Here is a 20,150-nt window from a genome sequence, read left to right as displayed (position 1 = left end):
CAGCCCTTCTTGTAGATGGGCGTCACATTTGCTAACCTCCAGTCAACTGGGACCTCCCCGGTCAGCCAGGACTGCTGATAAATGATGGAAAGTGGCTCGATGAGCACTTCCACCAGCTCCCTCAGTCCCCTTGGGTGGATCCCATCCGGCCCCATAGACCTGTGTGTGTCTAAGTGGTGGAGCAGGTCGCTAACTGTTTCCCCTTGGATTATGGGGGCTTCATTCTGCTCCCCGTCCCTCTCTTCCAGCTCAGGGGGCTGGGTACTCCGATGTGGTGGTTTAACCTCAGCCGGCAATTGAGCCCCACCCAGCCGCTCACTCACTCTCCCCCCCTGGTGGGATGGGGGAGAGAATCGGAAGAGTAAAAGTGAGAAAACTCATGGGTTGAGATAAGAACAGGTTTATAATTGAAATAATAATAATAATAATAATAATAATAATAATAATAATAATACTATAAAAGAATATACAAAGCAAGTGATGCACAGTGCAATTGCTCACCACCTGCCGACCGATGCCCAGCCAGTCCCCGAGCAGCGGAAGGCAGAGGAGGTCCAAGACCAGGCACAGAGCCAGCTGTGGCACAGCTGCAAAGGTGGGGGCCGGTAGTAAATCTGCAGCTTAAAAAGAGATTCCAAAGGAAGGGAGGCGCCGGCCATCACCTCCAGCTTCACTCACAACAGCTCTTATCAGTGCCAGGGCTGACCTTGGCTTCTGCCAGCTAAACTGCTGGAAGGGGGATGCGCTCACGGCCCTGACAGCATCTGTTTTACTCCATCCACTTCCATCTATGCTCCTCGTCCCACACATTTCTCCCCCTTGCCATGAGACCTGGCCTGGGTGAAGGACAGCCTCCCCCTCTCCTGTTCGTTTCGGATGGGCAGCGAAGGGTTGATAAGAAAGCGTTAGCCAGCCTAGATAGCCAGAGCACACAGCAGGGGCAAAACGCTCCATGCCCATCAATTAACCGCTTGTTTAAGTAGCTGCTCTGAGCTCCACACACAAAACTTTGCAGATTCACGGGCTTCCAGGGCTAGCCATAGCTCACAGCGTCCCTGTAACTTCCCATCTCGCAGCAAGGAGGGTCCAGCTGCCTCCTGGGCTGTGCAAGCAGGAGAGTCGTCCGTGGGGCAGAGGCAGCATCCAACCCCCCTGGTCGGTGTCTGCAGTGCTGTGGCTGGTCCGAGGCTCCCCTGTGCAAGGAAGACACAGACATACTGGAGCAAGGGCCACCGAGATGGGCTGGAGCACATGATGTGGACCCCCCCCCCTGCAGCACTGCATCCAGCTCTGGGGTCCTCAGCACAGGAAAGACACGGACCTGTTGGAGCGGGTCCAGAGGAGGGACACGAAAATGATCAGGGGGCTTGTCCTGGTTTCGGCAGGGATAGAGTTAATTTCCTTCCTAGTAGCTGGCACAGTGCTGTGTTTTGGACTTAGGATGGGAACAAAGTTGATAACGCACCGATGTTTTAGTTGTTGCTGAGCAGTGCTTACACTAGTCAAGGACTTTTTAGTTTCCCATGCTCTACCGACTGAGCAGGCTGGGGGTGCACAAGAAGCTGGGAGGGGGCACAGCCAGGACAGCTGACCCCAACTGGCCAGAGGGACGTTCCATACCATGGGACGTCATGCTCAGTACATAAACTGGGGAAAGCTGGCCGGGGGGGCCGCTGCTCGGGGACTGGCTGGGCATCGGTCGGCGGGTGGTGAGCAATTGCATTGTGCATCACTTGCTTTGTGTATTATTATTATTATCATCATATTATTATTATCATTTTATTTCAATTACTAAACTGTTTTTATCTCAACCCACGAGTTTTTCTCACTTGTGCTCTTCCAATTCTCTCCCCCATCCCACCGGGTGGGGGGGAGTGAGCGAGCGGCTGCGTGGTGCTTAGTTGCCGACTGAGATTAAACCACGACAGGGCTGGAACACCTCTGCTATGGAGAAAGGCTGAGAGAGTTGGGGTTGTTCACCCTGGAGAAGAGAAGGCTCCGGGGAGACCTTATTGCAGCCTGTCAGTACTTAAAGGGGGCTTATAAAAAAGATGGCGGCAAACCTTTTAGCAGGGCCTGTAGCGACAGGACAAGGGGGAATGGCTTTGAACTGAAAGAGGGGAGATTCAGACTAGGTAGAAGGAAGAAATGTTTTACGCTGAGGGTGGTGAAGCACTGGCCCAGGTTGCCCAGAGAGGTGGTGGATGCCCCATCCCTGGAAACATTCCAGGTCAGGCTGGACGGGGCTCTGAGCAACCTGCTCTAGTTGCAGATGTCCCTGCCCACGGCAGGGGGGTTGGACTAGATGGCCTTGAGGGGTCCCTTCCCACCCAAACCATTCTGTGATTCGATGGTTCTATGTGCAAGGAGAGGCAGAGAGCTGGGTTATTCAGCCTCGAAAGGAGAAGGCAGAGGGGATCTTCTTATTATCTACAGCTATCCAAGGGCAGGTAGCAGAGAAAAAAGGATCTAGAGGATGTAGAGATGTAGGAGGCTGGAGGATGCACCTTGAATTTCGAGGTGCATGGTGATAAGAGCAGCGATGGGCACAAGTTACAAGACGCGAAGATCCAGCCAGATATAAGGAAAACATCTGAAGGTATTTTATCTGAAGCCCTCTGAAGATGACTGGAAGCTTTTTTCCCCGTATTTTACACCCCTGTTGAGCCACAGGAATATAGCACTAGAGGGCACCCACGTATTTCTGCTGGTGGCTGGCTCCAGCTGCCTCCCACCGCAGCTCAGCTCCCAGTCCTGCTGGGCTGGCCGCCCTGTAGACGCATTTTCAGCCCCTTTCAGGTCCAGTGTAACCATCCCAGGAGGCCAGTTTGTGCTCGGAGCTCAAGGCAAGAGGGAATTTTGGATGCCAGCTATAAGCTGCGTTGGTTGAGAGCAACACACTCCTCTGACGGCTCCTCTGGTCCTTGGAGGGCTGAGCAGGGCGTTGGGGGCTGTCAGTGCTGTGGGTGTCCATCCAGAAGGGTGGTGGGACACCATGCTGGGCTATGCCACAGAGCATGCCAGGCAGTAACGCACAGCCCACGGCTGTCAAGTTAGGTGGTCTCAATTGGTTTTGCACATGCAAAGTCTCTCCGTGGGAGTTCAGCCTCGCTGCTCCCTGAATGTGGTCTGTGGTCTGTGGTCTGTGCTGCTCCATGTCCCCACCAAGTTTTACTTTCCCTTTATTCTTGCTAAAAAATTTTTACCACTATTTCTTTCCATCCCCAACATACCCACTGTGCTTTCAGCGCTGGAGAGAAATATCCAGCCACTTAATCTGTGTTTCAGCAGTGCTATGTCTACTTCTGTCCACCTTTGTGCCCCAGAGACGCTGACTAGCTCCCTCACACGGCCCAGCTTCTGCAGCATCTGCCCTGACATTCCCAGGAGGAGAAGCTCCGCTGTGACAGCGAGGTGTTTCGGAGCTGCTCAGCCCCTGTGCATGCCGGGGCAGTGCTGGGGGCTCAGCTGCCACAGCCTTTCAGCGAGGAGCTTAGATGGAACCTTCAAACATCACTTCAGCATCTGCACTTCAGCATAGGCACGCCAGGCTGCACGCATGGGACCCTGCAGTGTTTCAGTGCACATATTCCCCTTGCTGCAGGACTGCCACGTGCAGAGCAGTAGCAAAGACCGGTGGAGGAGAAGCACAGACCAATGGTTTACATATTTATCGTCCAGCTCTGGAGCCCTCAGCATAAGAAAGACACGGACCTGTTGGAGCAGGTCCAGAGGAGGGACACGAAAATGATCAGGGGGATGGAACACCTCTGCTATGGAGAAAGGCTGAGAGAGTTGGGGTTGTTCAGCCTGGAGAAGAGAAGGCTCCGGGGAGACCTTATTGCAGCCTGTCAGTACTTAAAGGGGGCTTATAAAAAAGATGGGGACAGAGTTTTTAGCAGGGCCTGTTGCGACAGGACAAGGGGGAATGGCTTTAAACTGAAGCGGGGGAGATTTAGACTAGATAGAAGGAAGAAATTGTTTACTCTGAGGGTGGTGAGACACTGTCACAGGTTGCCCAGAGAGGTGGTGGATGCCCCATCCCTGGAAACATTCCAGGTCAGGCTGGACGGGGCTCTGAGCAACCTGCTCTAGTTGCAGATGTCCCTGCCCACGGCAGGGGGGTTGGACTAGATGGCCTTTAGAGGTCCCTTCCCACCCAAACTATTCTATGATTCTATGATTCTATATCTAACATAACCACAGCACTGGTCTGTCCCGGTTTGCAGCTCTGCCTGGGGATCTGCTAATGGGAGTGCTGGGCTGGACACCCTCAGGTGGGGCAACGAAAGGATTTAATTTGGGGTAATAACAGATGTTTTAGTGAGACATCTGTGAGTATGAGCTGTTCTGACACCAGCGGTTTAGGGAGGACATCTGTAAGGTCTCAGTGACCCTAATGTGGTTGTTAGCGCGGAAACTGTGAAGCTGTGCCATCAGGCATGCTGAGCACAGCAAGGGATATAGCAAACGAAACGCACCCATGAGATGCACCGAGGGCTGGATGAGGAGCAATGCCTACATGCTGCCCTCCAGGATCACTGCTCCACCTTTCTGACCCTCTGCTCCCTCGGCCAGGGCAACAGGTCCGGGAGGGATGAGGAATACCCAGGAGCTTCACTCCTTGATGTCTTTTTTTCGTGAGTGACTATATGAGCAATAACAAAAGGGCAATTTTTGCCTTTCAGTTTTTGTGACCTCCTCCTCTCTCCAGGACCTCATATTTTGGAGGTACCTGGTCAGCAGAGGACTGGACCCACCAGCTCAGAGGAGAGGAGCCCCAGCAGTGCCCATGCCCAGCCCAGCCTGGCTACGGGGAGGCAGGAGGTAGCTATGGGAGAGGGTTGGGGTTCCCCCATCAATTCATGGCCATGGTGACTCAGAGACCTCACCGGTTTGTGATGGCTTGGGTGGCCGGTGGGCAACCTGGGGGTGGCAGCTGGACCTTTGGCCAGCTCACCTGCTTGGTTGCTAAAGTCATGCCTTTTTCAGCAGCCACTTTGGCATAATATTCAAGTAAAACAGTTGCAGCCCTCAGGTCTCCTCTGCCGTGCTGGTGGTGGGAAAGGTCCCAGGGAGCAGCAGACCCTGTGGGGTGTCCCACAGCAACGAGGAGGGGAGGAGACAGGACACGGAGCCCCCAGGATGCTGCTTCAGTTTTTGTGAGGGCTTTGAAATAAACAAACATCCAGGATTTCAAACCCACAGCCAGGAGGATGCTTGCTTTTAAAAAAAAAACAAACCTGGGATTTCTAAGTTGGGAAAAAAGCCTCAAAGCCTGGCACGCTGCCCACCTGTTCTTTCCTTCCAGGTTAATCTGGTTTCTTCTGCTCTCATTTTTCTGAGGAAAGAAGGTTTGGGTGAAGAAGAGAAGGAGGATCAGGTGTGGGGCTGGCTCTCCCCTAGACCCCTCCGGTTTCGTCCCACTAGCCCAAGCCCTGGGAATTGGGTGCCACCATGTCCTAGGGACTGTCTGCAGGGACATCGGTACTCACAGGTCGAGTGGATGAGGATATCTCTCCTTTTCCTTCGAGGGCAGCACGACGTAGGGAAGGAGGTACAGCATCCTGCTCTTGTCCCAGTAAAACTCGCGGTGCTGCTGGGTCAGCTGCAGATAAAGGCAAACATCATAGAACCATAGAATCATAGAATCATTGAGGTTGGAAAAGACCTTTAAGATCATCAAGTCCAACCATTGACTCAACACCACCACCCACTAAACCATGTCCCTAAGCGCCTCATCTACTCGTCTTTTAAATACCTCCAGGGATGGGGACTCCACCACTTCCCTGGGCAGCCTGGTCCAATGTTTCACCACTCTTTCAGTAAAGACATTTTTCCTCACGTCCAATCTAAACCTCCCCTGGCACAACTTGAGGCCGTTTCCTCTCGTCCTATCGCTTGTTCCTTGGGAGAAGAGACCGACCCCCACCTCGCTACAACCTCCTTTCAGGTGGTTGTAGAGAGCGATGAGGTCTCCCCTCAGCCTCCAGGCGTTTCATCCACGTAACATCCAGGCGTTTCGGCTGAGTTCCAGTGCTCCAAGTCTTCTTTGCACCAGGATTTTGCAGGGGTTGGTACCGCAAAGCACATGGCGATCACCTCCCGCCTCTAACCGTGCAGAAACGCCGGTCACAGCCGTGCTCCTGAGCTGCCCTGCCTCGGACACTCGGGCTGCTGCGCTAACAGGCAAATCAATAAGCAGCGACTGTGCTCGCCTCATTAATTTGGCAGCTTGTCTTGCGTTATTTGTGGTGCATCGTAAGGTGTTAGCAAGAAACAGTCCCTGCCGTGGCAGAGGCATGGGGCCAGTGTGCTCGTAGCAGGGGCTCCTGCAGCCAGACGCTCCTGCTGCTTCTCAAATGCTGAGTTCTCTCAGGTGCTTGTGCACGCAGGTCTCTGCCCGCTGCTCTGCAGACAGAGCCCGTTGCATTCAAGACCCCCCGCCTTGTGCCCTACCCTCCGGCATGCCAGCCCGCGGAGACAGGGGCTCTGGAAGGGGCAGAGCTGACTGCTGCAATGGGGGGGCTGCTCCCCACGCAGCCCCCCGGCGCAGCAGCCCTGGCTGCCTGCGTGCATTAAGCACGCACAGTGCACTCCCCCATGCACATGCATGAGCGAAGCCTGGGATTAAACCCCCCCCCCCCCCCAAGGCTTGTTTCAGTTTTGTGAGCACCCGAACACTCGAGCTGCCTGGAATCAAATTTGGCTGCCGAGGCGGCATCTCTGCCTGCTGCCTGTGCATGGATTTCGGGCAGCAAGCCTCACCGTGTGCAGGCAGCAGAGGAGGGGTCATCTGTCTCCAGCCCCCAGCAGCCAGCGGGAGCCTGTGGCCACCCTGGCTCCCCTCCACGGTCCCCCGTGTCCTCAGCTGGTAAATCCTCACCTGCTCAGGTCCTGGGATCGGCCGCCGTCCAGGCTGAAGGAGGTGTGCAGTGGGGTGTGCGGGCACGGGTCCTGGCCCTCTGTTTGGCATGCCGTCACGGTCTGGGGACCCTGGGGGTGTCTCATGGTAGCATTCCCACGGGTGTTCCTGAAGGAAAATGCTGGGTTTGGGATGTTGCCCTCAATACTTGCATGGGAAATGTGGTCAGCAAGGGCCATGCTGGAGCTTTCCGGGAGCAGGGAGCTCCCTTCTCCACAGCTCTGCGAAATGCCCCTGGGAGCCAGCACCCGCCTCTCTGGGTTTAAATAACCCCACTTTAGCAAAAACCCACATTTGATGCACAGCATTGCATCTGAGGATAAACCGCTGCTCAAGGGATCCTGGTGATGGAGGGAACGGTGCCTTCGTGATCCAGGACATGTTCAGTTTTCATTTTCCCTTTTAAGCACCCTTCCTTGCATTTTAGAAGTGCCCCAGGCAGGGAGCTGCTGCCAGCAGAGCAGGGTTCACCGCATCGCCGGCTGGCCATGCACCCGGGGAATGGGAAAGGGCAGCAGCCAGTCCCTCTCCTGGCAGAAAACCAGCAGGGAGAGGGAGAATGAATGGGACCCCTCTATTCCAAGCACGCAGACCCCCAGCGTCCAGGGAAGGTCAGCGTGCATTTTGGCCAGCTGTCTCCTGGTGGCCTCACCTCCCACAAACCATGGGGTTTCAGGCTGAGGACGTGGTACCAAACTCAACTCATTCCTACCGGGCAGCTCGCAGAGGGCTCAGGGCTAGATGGGGAGATGCTGCAGAGCATCTTGGGGGGCCAGTCTTCTGCTGGGACGGTCCCAGAGGCCCCGTGATGCTGCCTCCCATAAAGCAACCAGGAACCAACCTCCCTCAATCAGGGAATAGCCCCACAGATGCCCCCTTTCCAAAACACGGAGCCGGGCTGGGGCAGGGAATTCATCAGGACGCGGCGCTGGCTGGCCCCTGAGAGCAGGGGAGGGCTGCACAGACTCATTTCTACCACTTCATCTGCCCCACAAAGACATTATTTGGAAGTTCCCTTAGCTCTTTGCACGCTCAGAGCTGAAAATCCAGTTATCATTAATAATGAGTGGTAAAAAAATAACTGCATTCGCCCTTTCAGCCACCCTGCAGACCCTGTAGGACTCCCGGTGTGTTCCCAGAGCATGGAAATACGTCGTTGTTCTCCCTCCAGCTTCTCGCAATGGCCGTGAGCAATCGGCTTTCCTGCAAAGCCCGTCGTGCCGAGACACTGCTGCGTTTCACGGGAGTCGGTGGAAACTGCTTCTTTTCGCCAAGCAAACTCACCCAAGGCATATTGGAATTAATTTTGCTGCAGTCTGAGATGCTCTGCCTATAACCTGAAACTAGCGTTTCAGCTGGTGCGGGAGACCTTGGCTCTGAGCGCAGAGCTGTATCATTCTGCAAAAGCCAGGAGAAGAAAAGGAGTCTCTAAGGGAAAAAGAAGGAAGTATAAGCCTTTCCCCTTGCTGCCAGGGCAGAGAAAACAGAGCTGCCGAAGAAAGGAGATAACTGAAGGCGAAAATCGATGACAAACTACTTAGCGCATCCCCTGTTCAATGAGACCCTGGGGCTCGCTGAGTCCTGTGCCTTGTCCCCCCTCCCCAGGGATGCTGCAGCGGTTGTTTTTCGAGTCCATGTGGATGAAACCACTGTCCTGCTGCCTGCCCCCGCAGGGACTGGGCTCAGTGGCCCCAGCAGCCGCCGGTGCTGAGCCCAGTCCCTGCTCAGTCCTGCTGCACTAACGCCCCGCAGACACCCCAGGTATGAGCACAAGTTCATTTGTCTGCCGGGCAGCAAGATCCCAATTAGCATTCTGGGACAAACACAGCACAAAAACCCCAGCTTTCCCAGGAAAGTCCATTATACGTCAGTTTTTCTACCTGACCCTGCCCAGTTCCCATGGTGTAGCTTGAACCGGGAATGATGATTTGCACGCTACAAACTTTGCTCATATTTGAGATGACTTGGGACCAGGGGTTTGTTCATTTAAGGACCCAGATGATTTTTCACAAGAGAAGGTCCTCTCTGTTAAATGGACTCTGCTTGCCGTGGCCGCTGGTGCAATAAGGACATCAGGACATCAGTGGCCAGATCCAGCACGGCGCCAGCAGGCCACAGTTCGCCTCACCTGATCCTCAGCACGTTTAAATACCCTGCCTTTGACTGGAGACACCCTCGTTCACCAACATACAGGACGAGAGAGCCGTGCCGGCCCCTTCCCTCTGCTCAGCTCTGGTTTAACAGCCAAATAATGAGCACTTCTCTTGTCTGAGCCTCTTGAGACACAGCAGGGATGATGTACAGCTGGCGACATAGCCCCGCAATGCTGTCCACCTCCACTGGTATCAACGGGCCACACATCCAAAGCAAAGCGGTAAATAAAGATATCTGACATGTAAGTACCCTGTTGCCTGCCACCCTCCACAGTGCTGGGGATATTTCTGCGAGCAGGTACAGGTGTCAAACACGTGGGATGCAATTTAAGCGTGCAAGGACCCACGCAGCCAGGCGGGTCCCCAGCCCGCAGCCCAGGGCAGGCAGAGCAGAGCCCAGCGCCCGTGCATCGGGCCCCGCAGCTCGGGGCGTTCGGGCGTTTCTCCCTGCAGCATGGCTGCAGTTTGCCGTTTGCCAGAGCAGCTGAAGAAGAGGAAAGGCAAGAGGTTTGGCAGCAAACCCGCTTTGGAGTTAAAATGGTGAGATGCTGCTGTGGTTTAACCCGGCAGGCAGCTGAACACTGCACAGCCGCTCGCTCACTCCCCGCCCCCCCTCGCAGTGGAATGGGGGAGAGAATCGGGAAAAAAAAAGTAAAATTTGTGGGTTGAGGTAAAGACAGTTTAATAGGGCAGAAAAGGAAGGAGAAATAATGATAATAATAGTGGTAAAAGAATATATAAAGTAAGTGATGCACGATGCAATTGCTCACCACCCGCCGACCGATGCCCAGCCAGTCCCCGAGCAGCGGCCCCCCCGGCCAGCTTTCCCCAGTTTCTGTACTGAGCATGACGTCCCATGGTATGGAACGTCCCTCTGGCCAGTTGGGGTCAGCTGTCCTGGCTGTGCCCCCTCCCAGCTTCTTGTGCACCCCCAGCCTGCTCAGTCGGTAGAGCATGGGAAACTAAAAAGTCCTTGACTAGTGTAAGCACTACCTAGCAACAACTACAACATCCGTGTGTTATCAACTTTGTTCTCATCCTAAATCCAAACCGCAGCACTGTGCCAGCTACTAAGAAGGAAATTAACTCTATCCCTGCCGAAACCAGGACAGATGCAAACCGGGAGTGGGCTGTCAACCAGAGCACTGGATGCCTGAAAATTATCTCAAAAGACCAGAGGAAAAAATTTTTATATATATATATATCTCCTACAAATATAGCTCTGCCTGCAAGGGAGAAATGGACTCCAGCAGCTCGGAGAGCAGCAGCGAGAGGGATGGATGCCAGCCACACACGTAACCCTGCCAGCAAGGAGCCTGCGGGTGCGGCTGCACCTCCTGGGTGCACGGGACACACAGCCTTGGCACCCGAGCTGGCTTTATATCAGGGGAAAGCTGCCAGGGGCAGGCATTGCCCACCCAGGGCAAGGGCTGCCCGGGGCAAGGGCATCCCCTGGCAGTTCGGACCAGCCCTGGCTGTCGCACGGGCCTTTGCTTACATGAAACAAAAGGAGACATGAAAGAAAACAAGAGAAGGGGGGAGAAAACATGTGATGATGGGAAGGGGCTGGGGAAGCTGCGTCACCGGAGAGGGCAGGGGGAGGACGAGCTGAAACTCGGTGCAGCTTGCTTGGGCAAGAGACATTTGGGGGCTACCGGGGAGAGGAGAAGCCCCCAAAGTTCTTCCAGGACCAGGCGGGTGTTTTAGCAGGGTGCACTTGAGAAGTCTGCCTCTCTCAAATGCTGCATGCATTATTCACTGCCCTCGTGCGATATGCATGAGGAGGTGAGAAAATCCGCCGCTCGGTCCCTCTACAACCACCAACAGAAAAGGCAACCCCTGACCCATGTAAAACAGCCCGAGGAAACACGAAGACATGGGGTTACAAGGGCAGAGCAGTCAGGAGATGGAGTCCCTGCAGCGCCCGGCTCTTACAGCCCGTGTTAAACACAGTCTTATAACGGGAAGGGTGCATGGGGCAGGGAGCAGGACCCATGAAGGGGGCAGGGTGCGGGATCCATGAAGGGGGCAGGGTGCATGGGGCAGGGTGCGGGATCCATGAAGGGGGCAGGGGTTCTGGGGTAGGGTGCAGGGTCCGTGAAGGTTGCAGGGTGCATGGGGCAGGGTGCAGGATCCGTGAAGGGTGCAGGGTGCAGGATCCGAGAAGGTTGCAGGGTGCATGGGGCAGGGTGCAGAATCCATGAAGGGTGCAGGGTTTTTGGGATAGGGTGAGGGATCAATGAAGGGTGCAGGGTGCATGGGGCAGGGTGCAGGATCCGTGAAGGGTGCAGGGTTTTTGGGGTGGGGTGCAGGGTCCATGAAGGGTGCAGGGTGCATGGGGCAGGGTGCGGGATCCATGAAGGGGGCAGGGGTTCTGGGGCAGGGTGTAGGGTCCGTGAAGATTGCAGGGTGCATGGGGCAGGGTGCAGGATCCGTGAAGGGTGCAGGGTTTTTGGGGTGGGGTGCCCAATCCATGAAGGGTGCAGGGTTTTTGGGGTAGGGTGAGGGATCCATGAAGGGTGCAGGGTGCATGTGGCAGGGTGTAGGGTCCGTGAAGGTTGCAGGTTGCATGGGGCAGGGTGCAGGATCTGTGAAAGGTGCAGGGTTTTTGGGGTGGGGTGCGGGATCCATGAAGGGGGCAGGGTGCATGAGGCAGGGTGTGGGATCCATGAAGGGGGCAGGGGTTCTGGGGCAGGGTGCAGGGTCCATGAAGGGTGCAGGGTGCATGGGGCAGGGAACAGGACCCGTGAAGGGTGCAGGGTTTTTGGGGTGGGGTGCGGGATCCATGAAGGGGGCAGGGTGCATGGGGCAGGGTGTGGGGCCCCGAGGTGCAGGTCTGGCTGTGCTCAGCCCCTACCCGCTGCCAGCCGTGTCCAGGCTGGGGAGGGTCCCTGCGCTGCACCTGCCCCTGGATCCATCCTCTTTGCTTCTGCCTGGCCCAGCTGGGTCACAAACACTGTCACCAGGCAACGGTGGGAGCCCAGCACCCCCCCGGACCCTCCTGCACCCCTCCCCCCCAGCACCCTGAGATCCCCTGCAACCCCCGGCACCCACTCTTGAACATCCCCTGCACCCGTCGCCTGCACCCAGCCAGCTCTCACCACTGCACCCACCCCAGCACCCTCTGCCTGCACCCACCCTGGCACCACTGCCTGCACCCCTCCCCAACAACCCCCGCACCTCCTGCCCCCAACCTTCCTGCTGTAGGGGATCCAGAAATGTCCCCAGGTTCGCGTTCTTCAGGCTTTTTGTTTTTTTCCCCAGCTCCTCGTGTAAGGGGAATAGTGGGTTCTGTTCCTGCCCCAGGAGGGCAACCAGGGACCTGTCCTGGAAAGCCTTTGGGAAGGGTCAGTGGCCTATGAAGAACCAATGTAAGAAATAATAATTGCACGCACAGATCTGCATGTTCTATTAAAATAATCCTATTATGCTTGTAAGGGGCACTGGGAGGTGTGGGGATTGGAGGGGCTGTTCTTTATTTGCATCTCGATCTAAGTTCTATTTCAAATTTAAAAAAAAAAAATAGAAGAAAAGAAAAAGAAGAGGAAAGAAAATAGAAATCCAGGGGCTTTTGGCACCCGCCTCACGCTAGGACATCACAGGGCTAGCCCTGGAGAAGGTCTCCCAGCCGCCTTCTCTTCCAGCACGGTCAGGTCGTGCAGCAGGGGCATGTGTTGGTCTCACCGGGTTATGCGGCCTCAGGCTTCGGTATTTCCCAAAGCCACATGGCATTGCTTTCCTCGAGGACCGATCTGCCGTGGAGTCGATGGGCTGTTCCCGGGCACGGGAGACCTCATGCAGAAAACCACCACGTCCTTACAGCTGGCTCCTCTCTGCAGGGCAGAGAGCTTAGGAAAGCTCCATTTGCTAATTGCGCTGAATTCAAGAAAATGGGAAAACCTTCATGTCAGAATTTAAAATAATAATAAAAAAAATCCACCCATTGAGAGCTGCTGCTTTGCTACAGCTGCTGAGTAACAAGTCCAGCTCCGGGATTTAAGAAGGAGCGAGACGGTTGTCTGGCTCACTGCGTGCTTGCGACCCGGCATCCGCACGGCTTTCCAACCCGTCTCGGATGATAGAATGGGAAGATAAGAAAGTAAATGGAAAATGATGCAAAAGGCCAAATGGATTTACCAAAACTCAGTCCTGCTAGACTGACTAGATCGTTTTCTTTGAAAACTGCTGATCTTATGGTCGGGGAAGGAGACTGGACCTCCTCTAGCTGGGGTTAGCACAGCCAGGGCAGGGGAGATGGGCTGCTGGTGCAGCTGGAGGAGACGGGAATCGGTGGGAGGCTTGAAGGGGGTGAAGAAGCTGCTGAGGGAGAGGAGATGGGTTGTGGTGGAGGGAGAGGGGCCAGGCTGGAGGCAGCTCAAGGAGGAAAGGTCCTGGGGAGCCAAACGTGGGAGCTGCTGCATTCAACACTTTCACTAATGATCAGGGCATAAAAGGGGAGAGCGGATAAACCTGCTGACGACATGCTGGAAGAGACGGTGAGAACATTGCACAGAAATCACTCATGGGCTGGAGCGCAAAATGCATTAGAGACCAAGGAAAAGGATCTGAGCGTGCCTGTGGGCCCCAGACCTGCAAGGAGGTGCTGGCCGGTGCCGAGCCCCGGCGGTGTTTGTGCCCTCAAGCATGGCCTGGAGAGATGATGTGAAGGTCCAGGTACCGACGTGCTCCTCCTGGCCTGAGGAGCTGCAGATAAGGATGATCAGGGAAGAGAGGTCCTGTCCGTCAGGAGGAGATGAGAAGAGCTGGGCTTGTTTAGTCAAGCAAAAGAGAGGCTGAGGGGTGAGGATTGCACTTAAGGAATTCATCTGGAGGGAAAAAGGGGAAGACAGAAGGGAGCGAGAAAGAGGGAAAAGGATAATGAAATGTAATGCTCCATCTTTGCTGGAGCAAGAAGATAACCGTGACCAGGGTGAGGCTGCAAATTAGCCGAAGGCTCCGGGCCAGGAGACCCATGTGGTTCAGCAATGGCTTTCCAACAGCAGTCACAGAGGCAGAAACTTCGCAGGCATTTAATTGGAGCTTGCTTTTGGGAGGAGCATTGCGCCAGGGTGCCTGGAGCTGCTGTCTCAGAGCTACCAAAGGTTTGGGTTCCCCTGCGCACTTCGTCTTTCTCTGTCTGGAAATGATGCTTTTGGGTAGGCTGCCAAGGAGCCCTAGTCCAGGTGTCTCCTCTGCAGATGCGAGGACTATAACAGAGCCTGGGACTCTCCATGCGTGCACAGACCAGCTCAGCCCTGCCAGGAAACCCCAGGCAGAAGCTTCAGCTGCTCTGGAAATGAGTGAGGGTCTTGTCATCGCTCCAGGGGGAAGACATCACTCCAGGAATCAGCCTCAAGTTGCACCAAGGACGTTTAGGTTGGATATTAGGAAAAATTTCTTCACCGAAAGGGCTGTCAAGCATTGGAACGGGCTGCCCAGGGGAGCGGTTGAGTCACTATCCCTGGAGGTATTGAAAAGACGTGTAGATGTGGTGCTTAGGGATGTGGTTTAGTGGTGGACTTGGCAGTGCTGGGTTAACGGTTGGACTCGATGATCTTAGGGGTCTTTTCCAACCTAAATGATTCTATGAGTCTATGACAGAAGGACCTGAGGTTACTAAGGGTGCAGAGCTCACGCCTGTTCCCTGCACAGCTGCACCAGGGTGGGACACTCAGTCCAGAAGATCTCATGAGGACACCTTGCAGGCACTGATTTACACAGGAAAGTTTACTGGTTTGCTTCAGATTTGGCGTTCCCCCTTTCTCAGCAAGTCCTTTCACTTGCTCACACTTCTGCTTATCTACAGAAACTGCCTCCACAGCATTTTCCTCCTTTTTTCCAGAGACCGATACACACATGCAGAGCCGCCCACTGCAGCACTCAAAATTATAGACGATGCTACGAGGCAGCTTCATCCCACAAAGCCTCACTCATGACAGTTGCATCCCTGAAATTCTTTAAAATGAGAGAGATTCCGCTGCAGGGGGGACGACGGCAGACGGAGGGAGACTTGCAGTGGCAGAGTCAAGGTCGGGAAGAGCTGGGATCTGAAAGGTGGGGTCTGTGAGCGGAGGGATGAAAGATGGCAGGAGACCAGGGTTCCTCCCAGCCCTTTTTCTGCTCATTCCTTGGCCCTGATTACAGCAGTCGTGAGTAAGTCTCTTGGATGCTCTCCATGCACCTATAGTACACAGTCACTGCTCCACGGGGCAGTTCATCAATGGGGGCTTCTGCTCCCTCTGTGTGGGGGTGAATTAGTGTGGCTGCTCTCTAAGGAGCTGTGGTGATACCTGTAAAGCACTCGGCAGCTCCCCAGAAAAAGGGCTGGAGAAGCTCCAGAAAGGTGCTGTGGTTTGGATATTTGCCCTCCGTGAGGGTCTCCTTGCTACCCACCCTCCAAGGCTCCAGCTCAGTTCTTGTTGTTGGGGCAAAGCGGCAGCATCCACACAAGGAAGGAAAGGGCCAAAAAACGTGAGTCCGATGGGAAATGAAGACATGCACGTTGCTGTCCCTCAGGGCAAGGAGGCTCTGGCACCTGCTCCCTGCGACTGCGGGCCCTGGACTTGGTCTGAGGAACATCTGCATTGCAGGAGAAGGGGCTTTTCTGCTCCTTTCTGTCGTGCCTCCAGCAACAGCCCCTTTGCCGCCCAGCCAGGGCTCCCCTCCAGGCCGATGCTGACGGAAAAGCTGGTTCAGTCCCTGCTCCTGTTCTGCAGGATTTGGGACTTCAGCTGCCGATGGGAGAGAGGACCACCGTAGCCACCGGTGAGCTCGGCAGACAGTGGGCCCAGTGTGGGAATCTGCAGAGCTAAGCACTGCAGGCTTTGAAAAGTAATTAAAGCAGCCTGGAGGAAAGGGCAGGTGATATTTCTCCTGGCAAAATCACCCACTGGAAAATGAAATCCTCTCTATCCTTGCACAGAGCTGCTGCATATTCTGGCTCAAGAGCTCTCTGATAAGGATATTTTTGACATCTGAACGGAGCCCATCAGCCAGAGCTGCATAATTGTTCTCTGCTTCCCCTCTCCACCGGCTGCTGCAGTGCCCTGCCGGCACCGCCGCCCTACCAACGCACTAGCCCAAAGCTCATTGTCCCCAAAGTACATTGTCCCCAAAGCACACTGTCCCCAATGCATACTGTCCCCAAAGCTCCTTGTCCCCAAACCACATTGTCCCCAAAGCATGCTGTTCCCAAAGCACGCTGTCCCAAAAGCGCGCTGTCCCCAATGCATACTGTCCCTAAAGCACACTATCCCCAAAGCTCATTGTCCCCAAAGCACGCTGTCTCCAAAGCACACTGTCCCCAATGCATACTGTCCCCAAAGCTCATTGTCCCCAAAGCACACTGTCCCCAAAATACACTGTCCCCAATGCATACTGTCCCCAAAGTGCGCTGTTCCCAAAGCACACTGTCCCCAAAGTACACTGTCCCCAATGCATACTGTCCCCAAAGCTCATTGTCCCCAAAGCACGCTGTCCCCAAAGTATGCTGTCCCCAAAGCTCATTGTCCCCAAAGCACACTGTCCCCAATGCATACTGTCCCCAGTGCATACTGTCTCCAAAGCATGCTGTCCCCAAAGTACACTGTCCCCAAAGCGCGCTGTCCCCAAAGTACACTGTCCCCAAAGCACGCTGTCCCCAAAGCTCATTGTCCCCAAAGCTCATTGTCCCCAAAGCACGCTGTCCCCAAAGCTCGTTGTCCCCAAAGCTCATTGTCCCCAAAGCGTGCTGTCCCCAAAGCTCATTGTCCCCAAAGCTCATTGTCCCCAAAGCGCGCTGCCTGCAGCCAGGAGGGCACCAGGACCCTCCTCGGGGCTTCATTTGCCCCTTCGATGGGCTCTGCCCCGCGCTGCCTGCATCCTCCCGGGAGCGAGGAGAGCAGACGGCGGGGTGAAGTGCAATCTGCTGGGACACCTGATGGCCGCACCTCCAGCAGAGAACCGTCTCCCTGTCCACGTCTGGCAGGAGGAACACACACCCCCCCCCCCCAGTTATTGCTGATTTCATTAAAACACCAAATTCCTGTTCAGAGGGAGTCAATAAGCATCACCGCACCGGTCTGCAGATGCAATGAAAGGGGATGGTTCAGGCACCTGTTAAGGCTTTCCAGCAACTGGAAGAAAATTTGGAGTGGATTATTTGGCAGATTTATTGCGGGTACGTTACTGGAAGGAGAACTGCCTTCTTCGGGCTGCGTTACCGCAGCCTGGATCCGCTCGGGCTACCGGGCTCGTGGGGGTTTTACGCAGCAGCCTGGATGGCACAAGAAGAGAAACGTAACACAGGAAAATATACGGCTCTGTGTATGCACACACGCGCTTACACAACATATTGGCATCCCCCGCTGGCATTCAAACATCACTCGGAGCCTCTCCCAGAGATCCCTGTTGATGAAAGGGGCCAAAATCAGTCCCCAGTTGCGATGCCTCTGTCCGACTCTCAGGCAACACAAAAAAATGGGAAAAGAAAACCACAGCAACTTTCTGTAATTAATATAAAGGATCTTAGTGGTTTGACAAATGGGGAGGCTGATACGATTTTTCCAAGCGTGGGAGGAGAAGAGCTGGGAAAAAATAGAGAAAAAGAGTTCAGAAGAGAAAATTTCATTAATTTTGGACTTAACGTTCTGTAGCATCATCGTAAGACTACTGCTTCAGCATGTGCAATGGGATTTATTTTAGTGGGATACTGGTGCTGTGGGAGGTGTATGCGGAGGGACTAGTTAAGGCCTGATTCTGCCATGGCAAGCAGTCCTTTCCCCCTTGCCTTTGGTGTAAAGCCATAGTAAATAAGAGCAATCATCAGTGATTCAGAGGTGGGTGTGTAATTTTATTCACATGCAGCGATGTGAGAATTGCAGAGACATTGTGAAAAACTGAAATTAATGTTTATAAAGGGCATTTTCTCATCTTGCTCTGTTAATCACAGGCAGGCCTCTTTAGCTCTCAAGCTGGAGAGAACATTTTTAACACACCGTACTTTGACAATCCTTGTGTTTTGTTGCCTTCGTTGCAGTTGGGTTCCTATGCTGCTCCTGCTCATCTTCATGACCCAATTTACGGGTGTAACGGGTGGATAAATCGCCAGGGGTGCAGGTGTAGATCGTCCACCATCCAGAAGAGCGTTGAGCTTTAGAGGTCTCTCCAGCTATAAGCAGACAAACTTTGCTGGGTTGTGGCATCCTAAGAGGATGCTTATGTCCAGCAGCCGAAGGGCAGTAGTTTCTTGCACTGCTTTCAGCGACTACAGTCGCCAGATCGCAGTCGGATTTAATGCACCGTGTTAAAACCCATGTGTATATCATCTTCTGTCTTAATTTCTTCTTTCTTGCTTTGCTGTGTCTCTCTGTTTAAGTCTGGGAGTAAAACTATGGGTTACCACTCCCCAAGAACCCTCCACCTGTGCTTTTACAGTAGGACCAGTTAAATCATGTCTGGGATTTCATGTAAAATAAAATCAGGAAAAAAGAAGTCACAATCCTTATCAGGTCCTTCAGGCTGGCGTTTTCATGGTGGCCATCTAGCATCACTCACCTAACCGCACGTTGCGGGTCTAAGTGATCCGTCCTTACTGCCTCTTGCAATGAGAATCTTCAGTCAACACCCCTTACACTGGATTTTTTTACTTAGTTATCGACTTTCTGATATTGAGTAAGAGGTTTAAAATTAACTACATGATGTAGAAGGTGTTTTCTGTGGTACTTGTGCTTTTAGGGCAACGTGGGTTGCTCTGAAGGTGCCTCCTAGAAACGCTGGTGTAATTTGCTTGCTCTCGAATCGAGTGGATTTGAGAAGCGGAGCTGGGGGAGATGAAGGGGAGGACATCTTCTGCTGATCACCAGAAAAAAATAAGCAGTATTTGACTGAGGGGCTTCACGTGGCTGTTATGTCCCACTAGAGCTGCCCAACGACAAGGATCAGCGTAACACTCGGGTTGAAATTCATACAGCTGCACATCGACTATACAGCAGGGGAGAGCCAAGCACCTGAAAGAGGCCAAGGTAAGTTAAAACATATTGCAAAACCCATGAGAGCTCCTCTGAACAATCAGGATAAGCCCCAGAGAAACCCTCATTGCCTCTAAACTCCAACTTTTTAGCAAGACTGAAGGCAGAAGGGTGAAAGGGGTTGCAAAAGCAGCGCCGGCCTGGATGGCTCAGCTGAGAAAGACCAACTAGAGACCGAAAAATGCTGGTTTAGCAGTATCAGACATACCGGACCCATCTCTGGCTCACGCACGGTCTCACCTCCTGAGCTCCTGCGCGGGCACAGACTCTTGTTCGCACGCTGTGGACCAGCCTGGGCAGGGCTGGACCTTCCCGTCCCGATACTGTCACAAACCTGCCTTTTCCTGAGCCCTCAGCAACAGTCGGCACCCAGAGCGCTGCCGCCTTCACCACCACCTCCTCCCTCCGTGCTACAGCACCCTCGCCTCCGGGCCGTGCTGCCAGGAGGTAATGACGAACCTAATGAGGAACGGGATACACTGTTCCCCACAAGTTTCTTCACTCTCATGCACTTATGAATGAGCATAATGATCTTTTCCGCTGGCAGGAGAACAGCAGTCCAGACTCTCTAACAGAACCTGAGGTGGTAGATGGAAACAGATGTCTTATTTCCAGTGTTTTAGTATCCATTTGTGAAGGTTTCACCCTCGCTTCTCTCTCTCTGATGATGCTAAAGCTCTCCTGGGTTCGCTCTTCACCGCAGATGGATTTTTCCTGGAAGTGCCCAAGCAGGAAAGGCAGAAGCGTGAAGCTTGAAGACCCTTGTGTCTATGCTCTTCCTCTTCCCAAATGCATGCATTAGAATCATAGAATCATAGAATTCCTTTCTTGAAATAAAGGTCAAGTTTAAGACTCCAGGAAAGGTGTTGACGTGCAACCCTACAGGCAAGACCCGCTCCAAACTGGGCCCACAAGTCCAGATTGTAAAGCTCTGGCTTATGCCTGGAAACCCCACTTGATCCTGTTGAGGTTCAGCCTAGAAGATGGCAAACACGCAGAGCAGAGCGCGGAACACGCCGCAGTTGCAGGCCGGGATGCCACAGCCCTGCGGCGCACCGACGCTGC

At 54.1% G+C, this 20,150-nt stretch overlaps 1 protein-coding gene and 1 long non-coding RNA gene across 2 annotated transcripts; both read right to left on the bottom strand.

Annotated features, from left to right (window-relative positions):
- Positions 1 to 1,033: 1,033 nt before the first annotated feature.
- CIMIP2C (ciliary microtubule inner protein 2C) lies at positions 1,034 to 7,011 on the bottom strand. Its single transcript, XM_076335284.1, has 4 exons — positions 6,887 to 7,011; positions 6,117 to 6,156; positions 5,496 to 5,608; positions 1,034 to 1,193 (listed from the first exon to the last, which is right to left on the bottom strand). Exons 1-4 carry the CDS (start codon positions 7,009 to 7,011, stop codon positions 1,034 to 1,036), a joined length of 438 nt encoding a protein of 145 aa, XP_076191399.1.
- Positions 7,012 to 17,192: 10,181 nt separating this feature from the next.
- Positions 17,193 to 19,226, bottom strand: LOC143157655 (uncharacterized). Its single transcript, XR_012994834.1, has 3 exons — positions 18,059 to 19,226; positions 17,403 to 17,463; positions 17,193 to 17,332 (listed from the first exon to the last, which is right to left on the bottom strand). It is a non-coding gene; the product is annotated as an uncharacterized LOC143157655 (long non-coding RNA).
- Positions 19,227 to 20,150: the final 924 nt, after the last annotated feature.

Source organism: Aptenodytes patagonicus, chromosome 3 (genome assembly GCF_965638725.1).
Source record: "Aptenodytes patagonicus chromosome 3, bAptPat1.pri.cur, whole genome shotgun sequence".
Taxonomy (NCBI): Eukaryota; Metazoa; Chordata; class Aves; order Sphenisciformes; family Spheniscidae; genus Aptenodytes; species Aptenodytes patagonicus.
This window is presented reverse-complemented; position numbering and strand designations above follow the sequence as displayed.

What these genes read in the sequence shown, in the direction of transcription:
- CIMIP2C (XM_076335284.1), bottom strand. Translation starts at nt 7,011, where the DNA reads ATGAGACACCCCCAGGGTCCCCAGACCGTGACGGCATGCCAAACAGAG. An exon ending in CGATCCCAGGACCTGAGCAG is followed by an intron (nt 6,157 to 6,886) that starts GTGAGGATTTAC and finishes TGTCCGAGGCAG; the next exon opens with GGCAGCTCAGGAGCACGGCT. An exon ending in GTGACCGGCGTTTCTGCACG is followed by an intron (nt 5,609 to 6,116) that starts GTTAGAGGCGGG and finishes CTTTATCTGCAG; the next exon opens with CTGACCCAGCAGCACCGCGA.